Below are 22,695 nucleotides of genomic sequence, written 5' to 3' on the forward strand. Positions count from 1 at the left end.
AAATAAATGTGACTTCAGGAAGAATAGTTAAGATGTTGAGTGGCATATTAAAGATTAAAATCTCAATCTCAACTGACTAAAGCAATGAAACGATGTTAAAGAAATGATGGGTATTACTCTGCTTCACCGCATATGAGAAAAATGATTATGAGTTTTAGCATATGGGGAGCTAAACATCAGTAAAGTCTGAGGAGATCACCAAAAAAAAATCAAACACTAACCAATAGACTAACCTCATTTTTATTAGATTAGGCTGTCCAATTTAGGTTATTATCAGATGGGTGGTGCACATATCTTTCTAATGCTGATCATTCCTGTGATCTGCTCTGGGCAGCACACTTTCAAAGAAGATAAGTAAAACAAGAGCATTTTAGGAATCAAAATAGTGAGAAGCATCAAAACCATTTCATGAGAAAATGGTTAAAGAAATCAGGAATAAAACTTTGGTCTGCATTTCTGTATCTGAAGTGTTTCATGTAAAAATCACCCCATAGGGTAAAACAGAATGAATATATAGAAGTTACTTAGAGGCAGGTTTTAGCCAATTACAAGAAAGCATTTTTAGAGAATTGATTCATCCAACAATGGAGCAAACAGGTTAGGAGTTAGAAATATTCCTTAGGCATTGACAGTGTCCATACATTGAAAACAAACATTCATTGAGTGGCTTGATATTCAGACACTGTATTGAGATTCAAACTTCAAAGGAGGACTGAACTAGGCAATTCCTGTGGCCCCTCCAACTCTCAGAATTCATGACCTATGATCACTGTGATGGAGATATTTTATTATAGACCCTACAGAGCCTCATTAAGATGACATGGATGTGATTGACTATAATAAAATTTTCAGAAGTCAACAGTATGACACAGATTTCAGAGCCCTCCATCATAATACAGAGAGAAGGCTGGCCTTAGACATCTGTTTGTTGTAGACGTCTAAATTGCTCTATCCTGGAGAGATAAGAGTTTTCCACAGTGAATTTCAATTATTGGATGCCAAGTTATTTTTTATAAAGGCTTGCATTTGTTAGCTGTTGAGAAAAACGGCAAACAGCCATTCATGCATTAGATATTCTTAATATTTTTACAGTAAAAAGGCACAATTCTTCCTGTGCTGTGAGGTGGGGTATATTTATGTGAATAGCTTTACTAAAAGTAGTGTTTTTGGACTGAGAAATCTCTTAAGAGCTAATAGTGAATAATAGCAAATATCAAAATTGGAAAAGGTGAAATAAAGTCTCATGCTACCTCTTCGATACCCTATTGAATATGAGTTGATCTAGGAAAAAAAGTTGATTGTATACTTGGATGTTTGGGATAACCTGAAGAGGAAAGGAACCTGAGGTCCTTGCCTTGGAAACAATCTTCTCCCATCTCCCAGTCCCAATTAAGAACATACATATGGGCTTTAGGAATGAAAATTTTCCATTTTCAAAGAAGGCACTGCCTTTGCAAGTTATGCCTATTTATCACAAGATGTAGATGGAACCTAGGTGCCTCCTCCCAGATTTCTCTTCAGCAATTTAGAAGGGAAAGAAATGCGGAAACAGGAACTGGTTTGGCCTTTCAAATTCACCCTCCAAACTCACAGGAAGGGTCCTTAGATCTCTAATAGCCTATGATCACACATTTTCCCTTATCGCTACAAGCCAGCAGGAGCACTATGATAAAACATCCTGTTTCCTTCATGTGCTACACCTTTCTTGATTGGATATTGCTAGAGAAACCAGGAGTAAGCAGGGCTTTGATTTCAGGGGCTTCCCCCCAACACTGTCAAGCTCAGGTCTTTGACAGCCTTTTGTTTTGTTTTGTTTGTTTTGTTCCTCATTTCCTCATCCTAGTAGGTGTTAATAATTTTGTCCCCAAACCCCGTCACAGATCTTACTTAAGCACAACTCTGATGGTGTCATCCACCACTGTCACTCTCACGTAAAAGGTAGAACCTACCGTTCTTCACCTGGTGTTCAACCTTCTATGATCTCATTACAGCCTCCTCTTCCCATTGCTCCATTTGAATAGCTTGCACTTCATTCAGGTTGAATCACTTTTATCATGCTTCCCACATACTCATTCTCTCCATTATTTGATTGCATTTTCTAACAAGGTTTCTTTTACTTAGATGTCCTTATTACCTCATGATTTCTCCCCCATAAATCTTATTCGATTCCCAAAATTGAAAATGCATCCCTTCTCTGAAATTTAATTTTTTTATTTCTACCTTTCCTATGACTCCATCTGCCTTTTACTATAATCATTGTTGCATATCTTTGGCACTGTATCATAAAATTTAGGTGATTACATTCGTGTATTCCTAAATTCAGTACCTCAAGGAGGCATTGAGTGTAAGCAAATACATGCATAAATGGATGGTTAGCTTTCTTCTCTCACAATCTTGACCTCTTCTTCCCAAAATTCCTTGAGACTTTCTTGATAATACACTGAGAGAATTTAATTTTCATTTCACTCTTTCTGAATTTCACCTACTTCCTCTGCCCTTTTCCTCAAAAAATTACAATCTAAATTGGCACAATTCATGTCAGCTACAAACTGAGATGAAACTATTTATGTGGAGATGATTCAAAGAGGGGGAGTGGGGAGAGAGAACTACTCTTGTTCCTTCTAGAGTCCAACTCAACCCTGACTGAATTAGAGTCACAGCTCAAAATGTGAACTAATATACTGTCAGTTTGATTCTTTCTTCTATAGATGCAACTCTCCACAGAGAAAAGCTGTTATCTCAACGGCCTGACGAAACCACTCTGTATTGATGGGATTTGTGTTCCTGGCCTACCCCTCCCGCCCTGAGCTAAGAATCCTGGTCTTCCTTGGAATCAGCCTGGTTTATGCATTGGTCATCACTGGAAATGTCCTCATTGTGTTGGCCATCCAGAGAGAAGCCTGCCTACACACACCCATGTACTATTTCCTGGGCAGCCTCTCAGGGGTAGAAGTATGCTACACTCCTGTAGTTGTGCCCCATATACTGGCAAACACCCTAAAGACACAGAAGACCATAACTCTTCCGTGAATGGCTGCACCACCCAGATGGCATTCGTCATTGGACTTGGAAGCACTGATTGCTTCCTCTTAGCTGCCATGGCCTATGAATGGTATGTGGCCATCTGCTACCCTTTACAGTGCCCTCTCATCATGACTTTGACTCTCTGTATATGCTTGCTTGTGGCTTCTGTAGTCATTGTATTCTTCCTGTCTGTACAACTGGTGGCCTTCATCTTCTCTCTGCCATTCTGCCAGGCTCAGGGTATTGAGCACTTCTTTTGTGATGTGCCACCAGTGATGTGGCTTGTTTGTGCCAACAGCCACTTTCATGAGCACTCAGTGCTGGTGGCAGTCCCACTAGCCATTGCTATGCCTTTCTTCCTCATTGCTGCCTTCTCTGCCTTCATAGTGTCTGTGTGCTCAGGATCCACTCAGCAGCTGGCCACAGCCGAGAGTTCTCCCCCTGCTCCTCCCACTTCACTGTGGTCCTGCTGCAGTATGGCTATTGTGTCTTCATGTACCTGCGCCCCAGCTCCAGCTACTCCCCCAAGAAGAATCAGCTCCTCTCACTGGTCTACACACTGGGCAAGAATAGCTAGGGTACAGGACAACCTATCAGGTGAGGTTTGGTTCCAGACCACGCACCTAAGATTTCATCTGATGTTAAAACTGGTATAAATTATCTGGATAATGTTTTTCTATGTGTACCAGGGATCTTAAAAAGGTTTCTACCATTTGACTCAGGTATTTCTCTTCTAGGAAAGAAATACATAAGCAAATCAGCATAATAAACTAATATAAAACTGCATGTATGAGATTGTATCCAGGTATCAGCTGGAAACAGATGGCTCATTAAAAAGGTTTCAACTGCGGAAAAAAATGTTATAAAAGGATAATCCACAGAAGTGTGGGTAGGGGAACCAACAAAGAATGGAAATGTACATACAAGCAAAAACTGGGAGCCGTTATCCCCATTGACCTGAAGGATAAAAAGAAAGTACCATGTAAGAGATCAATGAGAGCTAGAGCTGTGGAGAGAGGCCACTTGATAGGAACTGAAGTTTTTCTATAAAAGCCTAATGACAGAAATAATCCAGGCAAGGAGAGAGCAGGGCGGTAAATACCCTGGCTTCTTTCTACTGCCACCCTCTTATCTGTTGCCCTGTCTCCCACTGGCCAAACCCCACCGAAAGCAAGAAGTCAGAGGAGACTGGACAATTCAGTCTACAGAAGTCAACCTCGTGGGGCACAGAACAGGGCACAGAAGAGCAGAAACTGTATATTGGGGGTTAGGGGCAATCATAAAATAATCAGAACAAAGATTGTTTATCATAACATCATATTAAAAATGAAAATGCATTAAGAATCCCATTTCCTCATAATAAAGTATTTTTGTATAATGGAATAGTGCGCAGCCTTTAATTGACATTTCCAAATAATAATTATAAGTGATAGCTAACATTAAGTGCTTACTATTATCCAGGAACTGTGCTAAATGATTATATTATTGTAAGATACATACATATATATCAGCATATACTCTATTATATATTATATATAATCATAACATAATTATTTCAAATTTATGTTACACAATTATAATATATATTCACTTAATCTTCAAAAACTCCAGTGAAATAAGGTTGTTATTATCCCTATTTTCTACAAATGAAACAGAGTCACAGAGAGTGTAAGTAACTGGCATGCAGTCACGCAACTAACTTGTGGTGGAGCTAGGATTTGAACTCAGGAATTCTGGCTTCAGGGCCAATGTTAATATTTATAATCATGAGTACCAAAAGCAAGATATAAAACTGTATTTACATAAACATACAAAAATCACTTGGATTCCTCTACATCAACAAAAAGAACATCGAAGAGGAAATAACCAAATCAATACCATTCACAGTAGCCCCCAAGAAGATAAAATATTTAGGAATAAATCTTACCAAGGATGTAAAAGACCTATACAAAGAAAACTACAAAGCACTACTACAAGAAATTAAAAAGGACATACATAAGTGGAAAAACATACCTTGCTCATGGATAGGAAGACTTAACATAGTAAAAATGTCTATTCTACCAAAAGCCATCTATACATACAATGCACTTCCGATCCAAATTCCAATGTCATTTTTTAAGCTGATAGAGAAACAAATCACCAACTTCATATGGAAGGGAAAGAAGCCCCGGATAAGCAAAGCATTACTGAAAAAGAAGAAGAAAGTGGGAGGCTTCACTCTACCTGATTTCAGAAGCTATTATACAGCCACAGTAGTCAAAACAGCCTGGTACTGGTACAACAACAGGCACATAGACCAATGGAACAGAATTGAGAACCCAGATATAAATCCATCCACGTATGAGCAGCTGATATTTGACAAAGGCCCAGTGTCAGTTAATTGGGAAAAGATAGTCTTTTTAACAAATGGTGCTGGCATAACTGGATATCCATTTGCAAAAAAATGAAACAGGACCCATACCTCACACCATGCACAAAAACTAGCTCCAAGTGGATCAAAGACCTAAACATAAAGACTAAAACGATAAAGATCATGGAAGAAAAAATAGGGACAACCCTAGGAGCCCTAATACAAGGCATAAACAGAATACAAAACATTACCAAAAATGATGAAGAGAAACCAGATAACTGGGAGCTCCTAAAAATCAAACACCTATGCTCGTCTAAAGACTTCACCAAAAGAGTAAAAAGACCACCTACAGACTGGGAAAGAATTTTCAGCTATGACATCTCAGACCAGCACCTGATCTCTAAAATCTACATGATTCTGTCAAAACTCAACCACAAAAAGACAAACAACCCAATCAAGAAGTGGGCAAAGGATATGAACACACACTTCACTAAAGAAGATATTCAGGCAGCTAACAGATACATGAGAAAATGCTCTCGATCATTAGCCATTAGAGAAATGCAGATTAAAACTACGATGAGATTCCATCTCACTCCAACAAGGCTGGCATTAATCCAAAAAACACAAAATAATAAATGTTGGAGAGGCTGCGAAGAGATTGGAACTCTTATACACTGCTGGTGGGAATGTAAAATGGTACAACCACTTTGGAAATCTATCTGGCGTTATCTTAAACAGTTAAAAATAGAACTACCATACAACCCAGGAATCCCACTCCTCGGAATATACCCTAGAGAAACAAGAGCCTTCACACAAACAGATATATGCACACCCATGTTTATTGCAGCTCTGTTTACAATAGCAAAAAGCTGGAAGCAACCAAGGTGTCCATCTATGGATGAATGGGTAAATGAATTGTGGTATATTCACACAATGGAATACTATGCATCGATAAAGAACAGTGACAAATCTGTGAAACATTTCATAACATGGAGGAACCTGGAAGGCATTAGGCTGAGCGAAATGAGTCAGAGGCAAAAGGACAAATATTGTATAAGACCACTATTATAAGATCTTGAGAAATAGCATAAACTGAGAAGAACACATACTTTTGTGGTTACGAGAGGGGGGAGGGAGGGAGGGAGGGAGAGGGGTTTTTACTGATTAATTAGCTGATAAGAACTGCTTTAGGTGAAGGGAAGGACAACACTCAATACATGGAATGTCAGCTCAACTGGACTGGACTGGACCAAAAGCAAAGAAGTTTCCGGGATAAACTGAATACTTCAAAGGTCAGCAGAGCAAGGGCGGGGGTTTGGGAACCATGGTTTTAGGGGACTTCTAAGTCAATTGGCAAAATAATTCTATTATGAAAACATTCTGCATCCCACTTTGAAATGTGGCGTCTGGGGTCTTAAAAGCTAACAAGCGGCCAGCTAAGATGCATCAATTGGTCTCAACCCACCTGGAGCAAAGGAGAATGAAGAACACCAAGGTCACACGACAACTAAGAGCCCAAGAGACAGAAAGGGCCACATGAGACCTACATTATCCTGAGACCAGAAGAACTAGTTGGTGCCTGGCCACAATCGATGACTGCCCTGACAGGGAGCACAATAGAGAACCCCTGAGGGAGCAGGAGATCAGTGGGATGCAGACCCCAAATTCTCATAAAAAGACCATACTTAATGGTCTGGATGTGACTAGAGGAATCCCGGCGGTCATGGTCCCCAAACCTTCTGTTGGCACAGGACGGGAACCATCCCCGAAGACAATTCATCAGACATGAAAGGGACTGGACAGTGGGTGGGAGAGAGATGCTGATGAAGAGTGAGCTAATTATATCAGGTGGACACTTGAGACTGTGTTGGCATCTCCTGTCTGGAGGGGGGATGGGAGGATAGAGAGAGTTGGAGGCTGCCAAAGTTTTCACGAAAGGAGAGACTGGAAGGGCTGACTCATTAGGGGGAGGGCAAGTGGGAGTAAGGAGTAAGATGTATATTAACTTATATGTGACAGACTGACTTGATTTGTAAACGTTCACTTGAAGCTCAATAAAAGTTAATAAAAAAAAACTGTATTTACAGCATGATTCAAATTTTGAAAATTACACATATGTACACATATTTAGGAAAGATGATAGATGTAAGTGTCCCAAAATACTATGATCATCACTGCTTTGAGGGATAATAAATAAGCTTCATTTTCATTATTTATTTTTAGATTTTTCCATATTTTCTATAATACATATGTATTATTTTTAAACTCAGAGAAAATAATTTTTGGAAAACATTTTCATAATCGATCTGATGACCACAGATTGCTTCGCATCGTATGAAATTATTGTTATTTGACTGTTTTTGGTCTATAAAGAAGCAATATCATGTTTCAACATAATGCATTCACTTAGTCCATAAACCTCCCATCTTCCCAGCAAGAATTGCCTGCTACCAATCACATATTCCTATATTAGCACTTTTTCCTTTTGTGATTTCTTTTTCCCTTCGACACTACCCTTGATGGTTTTTAATTAAATTATTTTAATTTAATTTTACATAACGATAGTGAGAAGGACTATAAAATACAATTCATTCTGATCCTATCTCCTCCTTCTTGGGAACAATTACGGTATAACACCAAACTAGAATTTCTCTGCCTGTAAATAAGTGATGGAAGAGAGGAGGGAAATTCACCTGTTGGAGGACTGCTTTACAACATGCCAGGCCAAAGTCAAGACACCACCTTAACTGTAGTGAAATATTAATTCTGGATATTAGCGGGAATGTAGAAAGAAAGAAGTATGTAAGAAGAAAAGGAAGGAAGAAAGAAATGGAAGAAGAAAATGTGGCAGGGAGGGAGGTAGGTGTCCGAGTTTATTTTAATGGTACTTTTCTTTCTGTATTTGATGCCATAAATCACATTTCAAATTAACGTGGAACTCACAAAAAAAAGAAAAAGAGAGAACTCAAGAAAGAAGGGTTGAATTATAAGGCTACTGGAGAAAGTCTTTGAAGGACTAGTCACATATTAATGGGCACCTACAGGTCCCCTTCATTGAGACCTATTAACAATGAAGGATGAGCTTTACTTCTTTAATGAAAAAAAGCACCCCACAAACATATGAGTCTAGAAGTTTGACAAGAGTTATTCTATCCGCAAGAAGTACAAAATTTCTATAAATCCTCAATGAAAGGCTGAAAATAAACATATTTTAATGGGAATTTACTCAAGTCTCTCGCATTTGTACTGTAGGAAGTAAAAATTAGCTCCCCAGAGACTTGAATAGAAAATTCACAAAATCAGAAACATAACCAGTAAACCAAATCTGATAAATGTCACTCATTAACACACACTCATACAATGGTAATAACACTAAAATGTTATTATAAATTAATAATCTTGGATATTGGGGAAAGCATAGGGCAACTTGTATTTCCATCCATTAAACTATTTTTGAAAGTGATTTGGCAACTCAAATCAAAAGTAATGAAAAACCTTACATTGTTAACTCTTTCATAACCACTGGTACATGTAAGTACAACTTACATTTTCTGTTTCTGGGGTTTCTCGGGGGGCTTTTTCCTTATGTACAGTACGTGCTGGAGTCAAGGCAGAACTTGCAGAACTGCAGAAAACAGAGAATTTCGTCAGCAACATAGTTCTGTAGAGAAGTTATTGTATGAGGTGGTGCATCCTGGAGGACTGATTGTGTAAAGCTTTTGTCTCTTTGGAATTTTGTACAGTGAGATAAGACTTGTAAGTATATTTACTGTTTCCTGTGTGTTATTGGGAAGGTGTGGTGTTTGGGATTATGTAATATTCAAGTGAATATTTTTTCCATGCCTCGTCCCACCTATCCTACTACCAGAGTCTACTGGGACATATATGTCCCACATAATATTTATCAAAATCCACCATACCTAACAAAATTTTAAAAACATCCAATGATTCGACATGCATTCCACTAGTGGAAAAACATTATATCTACAAAATCTTACAAACAAAAAATAATAATAATTTGGTAATAAAAGGGTTAACACACTATATTTTCATCTGGCCATCTCTCCTAGAGTAATCTATCCTAATCTAAATATATAAAAAAAACTGTAGAGAGTTAAGAAGATTTGTGATGCAGTGCTATAATCACACAAACTTCGGAGCAACCTAATCATCCAATAAGATTAGAATTCTGTAAAGTGCATTAGATCTAATCAATAAACTATTACACAACTATTAAAATTATCGTTTGGTGAAATGGCTATGAAACTAAGAGACAACAGTAGGATATAAAAATGTGGGTAACATTTGATTACAACTATGTAAAAAGAGGTTAAAGAGAAAAATTCTGGAAGGACACACACTAAATTGATAATAGTAGTTGTGTTGGTGGGAGGGGTTTGGGATGATGTTTTTTCTTTTTTCAGTATTCCGTATTTTCAGTAAGTCTATCTTCATTCAAAAAAAATTAAATATCAGCGTCCTCCACCATAAGGCGATCCTATTTCTCTCCTGTTCCATGCATAGGTAGGTGTAGTTTCTATGGCAATATTGCAGACTGCATCTGACCATATCTACAATGCCCTGTTTAAATACCAAACGAAGGTGTTGAAGTTTACTTTACACCTGTGTATAAACATTAACCCCTGAGAGTGAAAGAAATCAGATTCTTGCTATAACTCCCTTTTTCCTGAGCAAATTCTACTATATATTAAGTGCTTCACCCACAAAACTTTTCTACCATCCTTCCTCACTCATTTTCCCTTTAGCATCAATGACAAAGACATCACCTGCAAATTGAGACTACCTGGCTATCCTTCACTGTATTTATTTACTTATGGTAAGGTTTAACTGGTCAGTGAAATACAAGGGGACTGTTTCAATGATAAGGCATCTGTATTGTGCTTGTCTGTTTGATCTTATTGAGGAGGTGATCAGTAGAGGTGATTCAATGGGAAAAATTGTGAAAGAAACAATTGTGAGGCAAACAAGTTTTATAAATTGAATTTTACAAAGTATTTTCCAAATAATCTATGAAGTTCATCACATTTTTATAAGGATTCTGAAAACTTTTTCTCTTCTTTTTCTCATACAATTATACTTACACGATCACACTGCAAAATATTCAGGGCCTTAGAAGTTCAGTAGAAACTTTAAATAGATGCTGGTTACTCCCTTATCCTCTCTCCGCCCCCTAGCTCCAACAAGTGAACATTGCTACCTGCCTGTCATTACCTTGATTCCATTCTGATGAATAGAAACACAAGTAGGATCTCACAACACTGGGAAGGAGTACACAGTGTACTTTGTACAAGTACCTTTCCAAGTGGCCATAGATCATATACTTAATGGCTTTTATGCAATTACGGAAGCATCACAAGATTCTCCAATCTTTTAAGTCAATAAATTATTCAATTTATATTCATTGTAATTATTCATTCATTTATTTAATAAGTATTTATCAAGGTGTGAAATTATGACATCCATGTATAAACAAAAGCTGCAAGAATTCATATCCACTAGACCAGCCCTACAAGAAATACTAAAGGAAACCCTTCGGATGGGAAAGAAAGGACACTAGAAAAGTGTCTCAAAGCTACATGTAGAAACAAAGAGCTCCAGTAAAGATAATTGCATAGGCAACAATAAGGGCAAGTTTTAAAGTATAAAAATATAATATACATAGTTGATAATTCTAGTTGTTACATCCTTCTTGCTTCATAACAACAAGTGCATAAAAATAGGCATAATTTCATGTTACAGGACACATGATATGTTGCTGTTGTTAGGTGCCATCAAGTCAGTTCCCACTCATAGCAACCCTATGTACAACAGAACGAAACACTGCCTTGCCCTGTGCCATCCTCACAATCATTGTTATGCTTGAGCCTGTTGTTGCATAAAGATGTAATTGGGGTAACAGCAGCATAAATGGGGGATAAAATGTATTAGTATGGAGTTTCTGTATGTTACTGAAGTTACCGTAGTATCAGTTTAACCCAGGTTGTTATAACAGCAAGTTATTAAATGTAATATTTATGGTAACCACAAAAAAAATCTGAAAAATACACACAAAAGTAACTGAAAACGGAATGAAAATGACTCACTAGAAAAAAGCAACACAAAAGTTGGTTGCATTAGAGGTAATTAGGGAGAAAGAAGACATAAAACACAAAAAACTAACAATAATATCACAGAAATAAGTCCTTCCTTAGTAGTTACAGTGAATGTAAACAGACTAAATGCTCCAATAAAAAGGCAGAGTGGCAGGATGGATTTAAAAACGTGAATCAACTATGTACTGCTTAAAAGAAATATATCTTAGGCCCAAGGACACAAATAGATTGAAAATGAAATGATGGAAAAATCATTCCATGCAAGTAATAACCAAAAGAGTACTGGGATTGCAATCTTAATATTAGGCAATATAAACTTAGAGTCAAAATCAGTTATAAGAGGCAAAAAGGATATTATATAATGATAAAAGAATCAACTCATCAAGAAGGTCCAACAATTATAAATATATATGCACCTAATTTGGGATCACACAAATGCATAAGAAAACAGTGAAAGAATTGAAGGGAGAAATGGATAGCTTTACAGTAATAGTTGCTGATTTCGATAAACTACTCTCAATAATGAACAGGCACCCAGAAAGAACATCATTAAGGTAACAGAAGACATGAATGACACTATAAACCAACTAGACCTAACAGAAATATATAGAACACTCCACTAACAATAGCACACTATACATTCTTCTCCAGTGCACGTGGATCATTCTCCAGAATAGACCATATATTAGGTCACAAAGCAAGTTTCAACAAATTTTTAAAAATTGAAACCATGCAAACTATTTTCTCCTACCATAATAAAATTAAAAATAGAAAGAAAAAATTGAAAATGCATAAATGCATGGAAAAAAACATAAACTTATGGGATGCATTGAAAGCAGTGCTCAGAGGGAAACTCACAGCTGTAAATGCCTATATTAAAAAGGAAAAAAGATCACAAATCAAAAACTTAACAGAAAAAACTTGAGAAATTAGAAATAACAATCCCAGCTCAAAGCAACCAGAAGGAAGGAAATAACGATCTGAGCACCAATAAAGGAATAGACAATAGAAAAAATGGTAGGAAAAATCAATTAAATCAGAAGTTGACTTTTTGAAAGGATCAATAAAATTGATAAAACCTTTAACTAGACCGACAAAGAAGAAGCAAATATCTAAATTCAGAAATTAAAATGACAACATTACAACTGATGTTACAGAAATAAAGCTGATCATAAGAAAATACTATGAGCAATTGTATTGCAAGAAATTAGAAAATTTAAATGAAAGGAAAAATTCCTAGAAACACACACCATGTGACCACGGTGAATTACCTCATGAGATTCCTGCTATCCAGTATTGCACTGGAAGCTCTAGCCAGAGCAATTAGGCAAGATAAAGAAATAAAAGGTATCAAAATCAGGAAGGAAGAAGTAAAACTATCCCTTTTTGCAGATGACATGATTCTATATATATAAGACCCTAAAGAATCCACAAGAAAGCTCTTGTTGTAGTTGTTAGGTGCCATTGAGTCAGTTTCAACTCACAGCAATCCTACATATAACAGAACGAAACACTGTCAGATCCTGCATTATCCTCACAATCATTGCTATGTTTGAGCCCATTGTTGCAGCCACTGTGTCAATCCATCTATGTGAGGGTCTTCCTCTTTTTTAATGGCTCTCTACTTTACCAAGTGTGATATTGTTAAGGTTGTGTGTCAGCTTGGCTGGGCTAAGACTCTCAGTGGGTTGGCAGTTATGATATAGTTTGACAGTCGTCATGGATTTAATTGTGTTCTGCGAAAATATGTGTCATCTTGATTAGGCCATGATTGACAGTATTGTGTGGTTGGTTGTCCTCCATTTTGTGATTGATATAATACCTCTGCCTGTGGTTAATGAGGCAAGATTAGATTATGTTAAAGAGTATTAGGGTGGGATGTAACACACTTGCTCAGCTCACATCCTTTATCCAATATAAAGGGAGTTTCCCTGGGGTGTGGCCTGTACCAACTTTTATCTTACAAGAGAGAAAAGGAAAGGAAAGCGAGCAGAGAGCTGGGGACCTCATACTACCAAGAAAGCAGCACTGGGAGCATAGCGTGTCCTTTGGACCAGGGGTCCCTTTATGGAGAAGTTCCTAGTCCAGGGAAAGATTGATGACAAGGACCTTCCTTCAGAGCCGACAGAGAAGAAAAATCCTTCCCCTGGAGCTGATGCCCTGAATTTGGACTTGTAGCCTACTAGACTGAGAGAATAAATTTCTCTTTGTTGAAACTATCCACTTGTGGTATTTCCATTACAGCAGCACTAGATGATTAAGACAGCAGTCATATGATGATGCGATCACCTAGATGAGGAGAATTGATGTAATGTGATCACCTCCAAGACAGGATCTACTGTGACTAGCCAGTCAGTCGAAAGGGAGTTTCCGTGGGAGTGTGGCCTGCATCCAATATAGGTGGATTTTCTGGCAAGGCTCATGGGCTTTTTTTCATTCTGAATCCTGTAGCTGGTTTCTGTTTTTCTGACCTCCGGTTCTAGGGACTACATATAGCACTTATCTGCCATCTTGTCTGCTAATCTTGGGATTCGTCAGTCTTCTCAGTCTGTGAGCCAGAGCCCTGCTATATGACCTGCCAATCTTGGATTCAGCAGTCCCTTTGGCTACATGAATTGGAGAAGGCTCCAGTCTGACCCATGGACTTGGGATCTTATTATTCATCTCCCTTTCTTGCTTTGAAGACCTGGTGGTGCAGTGGTTAAGAGCTAGGGCTGCTAACCAAAAAGTCAGCAGCTCGAATCCACCAGCCGCTCTTATGGGACAGTTCTACCCTGTCCTATAGGATCGCTATGAGTCTCATGGACTTGACATTAATGATTTTGGTTTTTGGTTTTAGGGACAGGCAGGAGGGAGGGGGAAAAGGGGACTCACTACTCAGGAAACACTGAGCTTCTGTTAAGGGTGATGGAAAAAGTTGGAAATTGATAATGGTGGTGGTCACACAACATAATGAATGCAATTAATGTCACTAAATTGTACATGCAAAAAACATTGAAATGGCAAATGTTTTGTTACATATATATTTACCAAAATTTTTTTTTTAAATAAAAATAAGAGATTAAAAAATAGGAAAATAAAATTTGGGGAGAAAGGTTTGGGACAAGGCTACAAATCTGGGAATTAAATGTTAGCATATAATAATGTTTATATCTACACTCTTTTGCTTTTCATCTTACGTCACTGGCTGCTTCTTCTCACTCTGCTTCACCCTCAGTATCTTCCCATACCTTACATGTTGGTGGTCCACATCTCAGTTCTTAGACCTCTCGTGTGCTCTATCACCCCTCACTCCATAGGGGATTTCATCTAGTTTCATGGACTTACATTTATACAGAGGGCTAACAATAAAGGTCTGGTGTATAGTAAATATTCCCCATTCTTGGATATTTTTAATAATTGGAATTTTCACTGCCATTGAATCACTGGCCACAGACAGGTTTCACAGTAGCAAGCAAGACCACTTGATACTCATAATTGCTGATGGATATAATTAATTTTGTCATTCTAAAATTGTTTTGGCTAATCCTTTAGGATTAAAGAAAAACTGGGGTTCTATGAATGATCTGACAAGTGAAAATATATTCTTAATTTAAAACCTCCATTATGTGCTTGATTTATACATGAGTCATCTATATTACACCTAAGCCAAGCGAAGGCTCTTGATTTAGCATTAAACCAAAAATTGTCAAGCTCCTGTGGTGTTTTTTGCATTGTAGCTCAGTACAAACCAACAAAATCCTCTGATGCCCCTGACTTAGATGGAAGGTTTACAAGAAGTTACACAGCATTAGATGGAGAGTTTGAAAACGGTAGCTCTGTTACCAGGGGGCAGGCGGAAGTGGTACATGAAATTGAAATGAAGTAGCTAAAAGATCTAAATAAAACAACTGGGTTGAGTGAGAAATGAGATTACAGTTACAGTAACAGAAATGATTAGGGATGGGGCAAGCTTCAGTTGAGCGAGCAGTTTAGCATGAAAAACTGAAATATGAAGGATAGGGAAAATGGGGAAGCTGAAAGTGAGATAAGTGACACACCTCTTCAGGATATTTTCTATTCTTTAAAATAGAAGTAAAAAGCCTAGAGTTTTGAGGTTAGAAGGACATGAACATCATCTAACACAACTCCTCATAACATAAATGAGGAAACCTTAAATATGAAACTTTCCACAACTTGCCCGGGTTTACTCAGCCTTTGAGTGGAACAGCCAACTTAACATTCACATTTCTGATTGCCCAGGCTAGTGTCATTACAGTGTATTGTATACCTTCAAGGAGCCTTGAGCTGGCATGAACGTTGTCCACTGGTTGGATTTCTATATGCCATCCCTAGGTCTCTGTTGGGTATAGGTGGAAATGAAGTCATCATCCCATGGTCCCCAAACAGCAGTTGTCTGTGATCATCATGCAAAAAGTTGCCCATTAACTTCTTCATATTTGCTTAACCCAAGAAACTTTCTCCAAATATTTTCAGTTGGATTTAAGAGCCACTGGGGAAATTCCTCCTTTTTAGGAATCCATTATTTTGAGAAAGGTGTTATATAGACATTATAAAAAAAAAAAAAAACAGGGTGCTAAAATATCTGGTCCTATAGATGTTGGACTCTGAGTAAAAATTTCAGGATCTGATTCGTGGTCAATCCAGAATCCTGTTTAGGATAAGTCCATAGTAACCCTATCTTCCTGGCATCCCTCTTTCTCATGTCCTATCCCAACACAGCTAACTAAAATGTGACACTTTTCCTGGACATCAGAACGTTAAGAACACTTTCTCATCGTCATCTGGACATTACGAGGCGCTCATCTACTGATACTTGTCATTTCTAGAAGATTCTGCAAACATGGAAGCCCATGTACCCTTCTGTCACTTCACCCTTTAAAAACAAGATCTATAGGGTCTAAAGCATTCTAGAGAGCTCCCTTAATCATCTACGGCAGGAACTTTTAGATCTCAGCAAAAAAAAATTAACCTGCATGAAATTTCTTTGATGGCTGGCAGAACGAAGTGAATTGAAAAGAGGTAAGGGAATGTCTTCAGTGACTTTATTTTTTACAAATCAATTGCCTATTCCTTTTTCTAAAAGAATCTTAACATATATAGTATATAATGCTTTAGAGAAGGGATTGACCAACTATGACCTGCAGACTAAATCCAGTCTGTTTTTTATGGTCCTTGAGCTAAGTATGTATTTTAAAGGGTATAAAGGACAGAGGGAAAAAAGAAAAGAAGGGAAGGAGGAAAGGAGGGAGGTAGCCTGACCCAGGTATAACAGTCTTGTAATGAGAAGTGTGCATAGCTCTACAGTAGTTCAAAAGAGAAGTAACTTATTTAGAATATGGGGGAGAATGAGAATCAAGGATGCTTCCTGGAGAGTTGATTCCTGATCTGATTCCTATCTTGAAGTGTGTGTAAGAAGACTGAAAGGAAAAGGCTGAAGAAGTGCCCCTTATTTCAGGAGAGACAAGATATAATATTAAAGTATTAGATGGGTGGGAGCGTGAGAAAGATGAGCCCCCATTATAAGGAAGGCACTGCACAAGGCACTTAAGGTATGTTTTTACTAGCATTTACAATAACCCTCCAAGTTTTCAGATAAGGACACTGAGGTTGTAGCCAGGGAGCTGGCATGTGAAAGAGTCAGAATTCAAACAGGTGGAAGAATTGTAAACTTGTATGTTTTCTCATAGAAATAATTAACTCAAGAACGTTTCATGCTGATAGTGCTTTTAGGGGGAACAACCTAGGGCAGAAGAAATTTTTTTCTGAAGCTTCTCAAATCATGCTTTATAGGAGATTGAACTCCTCTCCTGTAAGTATAGATTCAGATAGAGTTTGGGTCTTTGTCTCATACACTTCGGTTCTTAATCTGTATTTCTGTGTAGGTCTGTGCAATGTCTTAGCTAAGCTGCAATGCTCTTTAGATAGATAAAAAGAGCAAAATCCAGGAAACAAAGAGTATAGGGTAAACTCAACCTTCTAATAACTGATCTTACTGGGTTCAAGTCTTAGGTTTGCACCTAGCTGTAAGGACACTATAAGTCAAAATTTACTCATTGGCAGTGGGTTTTTGGTAGGTAGTCTTAGAATTCCTTTATTATTTCACTTTTTAAGAATATAAATTTTTTCCATGCAAATTAAACTTTGGTATGTAATAAGTTAGGAAATTAATGTCAAAGGTAAATACTAACATGTTATTCCAAAACCACTGTGGTGATTTGAAGAAATAGTAAATATTAATACTTAGTGGCTACTTACAGGGACAGGGCACTATCTTAAGTGCCTTTCATTGCTTTTCACTATCTTGTCACAGAAATCCTATGGAGCTGGTACATTAAGATATCTTACTTTGAGCCCAAGCAGCCTGATGGCAGAAAGTATGCTTAGCCATTCTTAACTTTGTCATATACAAAACACTTATATATTCATGGTGTGTTCTAGTCTGTTCTATTATACTGTCTCTTTATTCCTATCCTTATATATAACTTGTGTTGGAATTTTAATATTATGACGTTATAATTTATAAAAAATAATTTTTTAATTTTTTAAATTAATTTTTAGTGCTAATATCACCCTTGTTCTTTTTTTTTTAACATCTTTTGTTCTCACTTGATTTTTCTTCCAAGTGAACTTCAGAATCACATTATGAAGCAGGTAGATAACTGTACACCCACTTCCCCAACAAACACACACAAACTTCTTGGAGATTTTTATCAGATTCTTACCAAATTGTTACATTATTTTGAAGACACTTATTCTTAAAATATTTTTCCATCAAAAAAAAATACTACAGTGTTTGCCTTAAATTTGTCTCATGTATTATATGTTACATTTACTGATTTTTATACCTACGTTGCTATTGGGGGAATCCTGGTGGCATAGTGGTTAAATGTAACCAAAAGGTTGGCAGTTCAAATCCACCAGCCACTTCTTGGAAACCCTATGGTGCAGCTCTACCCTGTCCTCTAGGGTCGCTGTGAGTTGGAATCGACTCACAGCAGTGGGTTTGGTTTGCTGGGTTGCTATTGGAAATGGAATTTTCCAGCTGATTATCGCTAGTATGGAGAAAAACTCTTGAGTTTTGCGTAAAAGAAAACCCATCTTATCCAAAGCAATTGGGGTTGGTTCTTAATAAAAGAATCGAAATGTCAGTTACAAGGAGAACTCATTTTTAAATGAACATAACCTTTAAAATCTTACTTTAACTAAAATATATAAATACATAGTCTTACCCCCAAACTCCTGAAGTAGACCAAGGCGTTTTTGAGATTTTTGGTCAGATGATTAGTGCAAACTTAAGTCTTTATTACATGAACCCCATACTTACAAATCATTACCTTCGATTTTTCATTAGCAGTGTCTGTAACATGGGATGGGAACGTAAGAACACTCGTAAAATAAAATATATGCTGAATCATCCAAGATATTTATGATTTTTCCCTCAAACATATACAGTCGTTCTGCCTATTTTAGCTAATTCATCAGTAAATTATTTGTTTGCAACTTACTTTTATCAAATATTTCTAAAACATTCAAATTTATTTTCTCACAAGCATAACATCCATAGTTCAACATTGTGTTTCACATTTGATCCACTAATTTACTAACTTTTACACTATAAAGTGTATGGCTTATTCAGAGCTTGAAACAAGTACAATTTTCTTAATAAGCAAAATCCTCAACTGGTAGGAGTAGAAGTGCTCAGATATACTAGAATAAAGTATACCAGCCTCCAGTTCCATGTGCTGTGGACACTAGGCAACATGGTTTTAGAGAGAAAGGAGAACATTGTTTAATCCTACAAGGTGGTTGTGTAGAAATTCAACTGTTGGCAAACTTGAGGGGTTTCTAGTGCCCTAGTGGTACAGAGGTTAAGAGCTTGACTGCTAAGCAAAAGGTTGGCAGTTTGAATCTACTCGCCACACCTTGGAAACTTTATAAGGCAGTTCTACTCTGTTCTATAGGGTTGCTATGAGTCGGAATCCACTCGACAGCAATGGGTTTGGGTTTGGGTTTGTTTTTTTTTTAAGGAGTTTCTTTATTAATTCTAACACCTGCTCATTTGGCTGCCTTAGGGTTTTCATGGAGACTGTCATCTTTTTTTTTTTTTTTTTTTTTTTGAGGGGTAGTGTCATTTAACAGTTTAGAACTTTAAGAAAAATACTGAAGGGATGATAGATTGCCTGTGGTACTAAATGGTTTGCCTCCTAAAAGCATCTTTTTGCTTCCTAAATCAATCTCAGCCTATTTATATTTTAGAGGGGATTTATGCCTACCTACACTTATTGTCCTGCTTGATATGCTTCATTGTGCTTCTGAAAACTTTTTTAAAAAATATTTTTATTCTGTACAGTCTTTTATCTATTTTTGGTTTCTTTTGAACTGTAGCTTTTTTTTTTCTTTAGTTGTTTTGAAAATATTCTATTTGTGCAGGTGATTAATGTTAAGTATTAAAGAATATAAAAAGATTCAACTACAAAATACATAAAATATGTAAAAGATCCAACTGTCCACATAAAAATAATAATATGGTTTATACTGAATGATTTCTTTTATAGTTTGAGGAAATTAGCACCTTTTTCTTTTTTACTTTTCTCACCTTTCCCCTATCCATTACTCATATTTTTTCCCATCATTTGAGATTAAGACCCAGATTACTATTTCAAATGGTTTCACATATGCATTTCCAAGAATCATATTTGAAATTTATGTTCTTTACAAAATAATATTCAAAATAAGTATTTAGACGTATTTTTTTTTCTTGGTATTATGGTTCAATTCCCACCATTTTCCCTTATTCTATAAAATTTCCAATGTGGAATTTTATTTAGATCAATCTCCTAATAAACTAGATTATTTTTTGAGTTATTGTTTTCAGAATAGGGTGTGGATATCATTCCAGGGCCTTTGAAGTACGAAAATTGCTTTGTGATGCATATACGTGGATGACAACTTGACTGAGCATAGAGCTAGAATTTGACTTGGTCAGAATTTGTTTTCCATAAGATATTTTGGAGGATGGCCAATTTTGGATTTTTGTGGCACAAAAAGGATATTGTAGAGACAAACTTGCCTGAAATTGGTTATGTCATGGGTAGGTAAATATTTTTGTTTTCTTTTTTCTCTCTGCTATGGAATTTTTAGTTCCCTCATCATCTTTCCTTATCTCGGGTAGCTCTACTCTCTTTCTGCCTACCATGCAGCCAATTGATTTTACATGTCAGTCTCTTCGAACTCTTAAAGATTGAAATGTAAAGAAATTGAACTGAAGATTAAAGAAAATACTCAAGTGAGGAAAAACAAGTAACTAGCCAATGTCAGGATACGATTGGAATAAAAGGTGCTTGATTCATTCTCTGAGTCCAAAACGTCCATATCAATATGAACTATTCTCTCACCCAAAGTTTTATCTATAAAATAAATATCTTCCATTATGCAAGTATGAGTCTTGAGAAGACATAAGGAACTAGCCCATATAAATTTATACTTAAAATGCTTGCCTTTAAAGACACTTTAGAAGTCTTTTTGTTGTTGTTTTGTTTTGTTTTGTTTTGTTTTGTTTTGTTTTGTTTTGTTTTGTTTTGTTTACAGGGACATACACATGAAGATCTCTTAGGAAAATTTTTCCGTATCCTCTATTATGATTCAAATCTTGATGGCGACTATGCAATTCCCACATCAGAAACAAAACCTGCAATCCTTTATTTTACTCAGGCAATTGAGCAACTCAGCAAATAAGGTTTAACGCTTTCTCTTCTTTTGCAGGAGAAATGCTTGCCCGGAACCCTGTCCTCAACCAGTCCGGCCCCACTGAGTTCGTATTCCGTGTGCCCTCCACAGTCCCAGAAATTCAAGCCCTTCTCTTCCTTCTTTTCCTCGTCCTCTACTTGATGATCCTTTGCGGCAACACAGCCATCATCTGGGTAGTGTGTACCGATAGCTCCCTCCGCACCCCAATGTATTTCTTTCTGTCCAACTTGTCCTTTGTAGAGATCTGCTACACCACGGTGGTGGTGCCCTTAATGCTCTCCAACATCTTTGGGGCCCAGAAGCCCATTCCCTTGGTTGGCTGCGGGGCCCAAATGTTCTTTTTTCTTACTTTTGGTGGTGCCGACTGTTTTCTCTTGGCAATCATGGCTTATGATCGATACGTGGCCATCTGCCACCCACTGCACTACGCCCTCATCATGACCCAGAAGCTGTGCTTCCAGGTGGTGTTTGGTGCTATGGCCCTGGCCCTCTTGCTCTCCTTGCAGCTCACAGCCTTAATTTTCACTCTGCCCTTCTGTGGGCACCACCGGGAAATCAACCACTTCCTGTGTGATGTTCCTCCCGTCCTGCGCCTGGCCTGTGCTGATATTCACGTGCACCAGGCTGTCCTCTACGTGGTCAGCATACTTGTACTGACCGTCCCCTTCACCGTTATCTCCGTGTCCTATGTGTTCATCACAGTGGCCATCCTACGCATCCGTTCTGCCGAGGGCCGCCGCCGGGCCTTCTCCACCTGCTCCTCCCACCTCACAGTGGTCTTGCTGCAGTACGGCTGTTGTGCCCTGGTCTATCTACGTCCCCAGTCCAGCTCCACCGTGGATGAGGATCGCCAATTTGCCCTTGTGTACACTTTTATCACTCCCTTACTGAATCCCCTGATCTACACCCTTAGGAACAAAGATGTCAAAGGTGCCCTGAAAAAGGCCATCAGTAGCAAAGGAGCAGCTGAAACTCTCTGAGGTCTTAGAGGGACTTGTGTGGGTACTGGAGGGTGTGATGATAGCGAAACTCTGACATACAAATGCCAGGTTTACAACATTTTTTTCCCCCACCTTTTGTGTTTTTCTGAATTTTGTACCTAATATACTTAGTTGCTAGAGTTCACTTTCATATTTTATAAAGTTCTCTGAAACTTTAAAACTCTGAAGAGTGGACAGGGGTTTTGTAGGTGGCTCTGCTGCCCTTCCGGTTTCAGCTGCCATGGAGTAGATTACAACTCATGGAGGACCTACAGGTGTCAGTAGAACTGTGCTCCATAGCGTTTTCAGTGACTGATTTTTCCCAAGCAGGTCACCAGAACTTTCTTCCGTGGTGCCCCTGGGTGGATTCAAACCTCTACCCTTTTGGTTAGCAGCCGAGCATGTTAACCCTTTGCACCACTACCCTCGTTGTTGTTATATGTTGTAGAATAGGCTCTGACTCATAGTGACCTTATAT

General features: G+C 37.7%; 1 protein-coding gene and 1 pseudogene across 1 annotated transcript; both read left to right on the forward strand.

The window, feature by feature from the left end:
• Positions 1–1,131: 1,131 nt before the first annotated feature.
• LOC100660053 (olfactory receptor 10W1-like) lies at positions 1,132–3,601 on the forward strand (annotated as a pseudogene).
• Positions 3,602–21,051: 17,450 nt separating this feature from the next.
• Positions 21,052–22,217, forward strand: LOC100659767 (olfactory receptor 10Q1-like). The gene has a single exon (XM_023540557.2). The coding sequence runs from the start codon at positions 21,258–21,260 to the stop codon at positions 22,215–22,217; it is 960 nt and encodes a 319-aa protein (XP_023396325.2). The 5' UTR covers positions 21,052–21,257.
• The last annotated feature ends 478 nt before the right edge of the window (positions 22,218–22,695 follow it).

The sequence above is a fragment of the Loxodonta africana genome, chromosome 7 (genome assembly GCF_030014295.1).
Source record: "Loxodonta africana isolate mLoxAfr1 chromosome 7, mLoxAfr1.hap2, whole genome shotgun sequence".
NCBI lineage: Eukaryota > Metazoa > Chordata > Mammalia > Proboscidea > Elephantidae > Loxodonta > Loxodonta africana.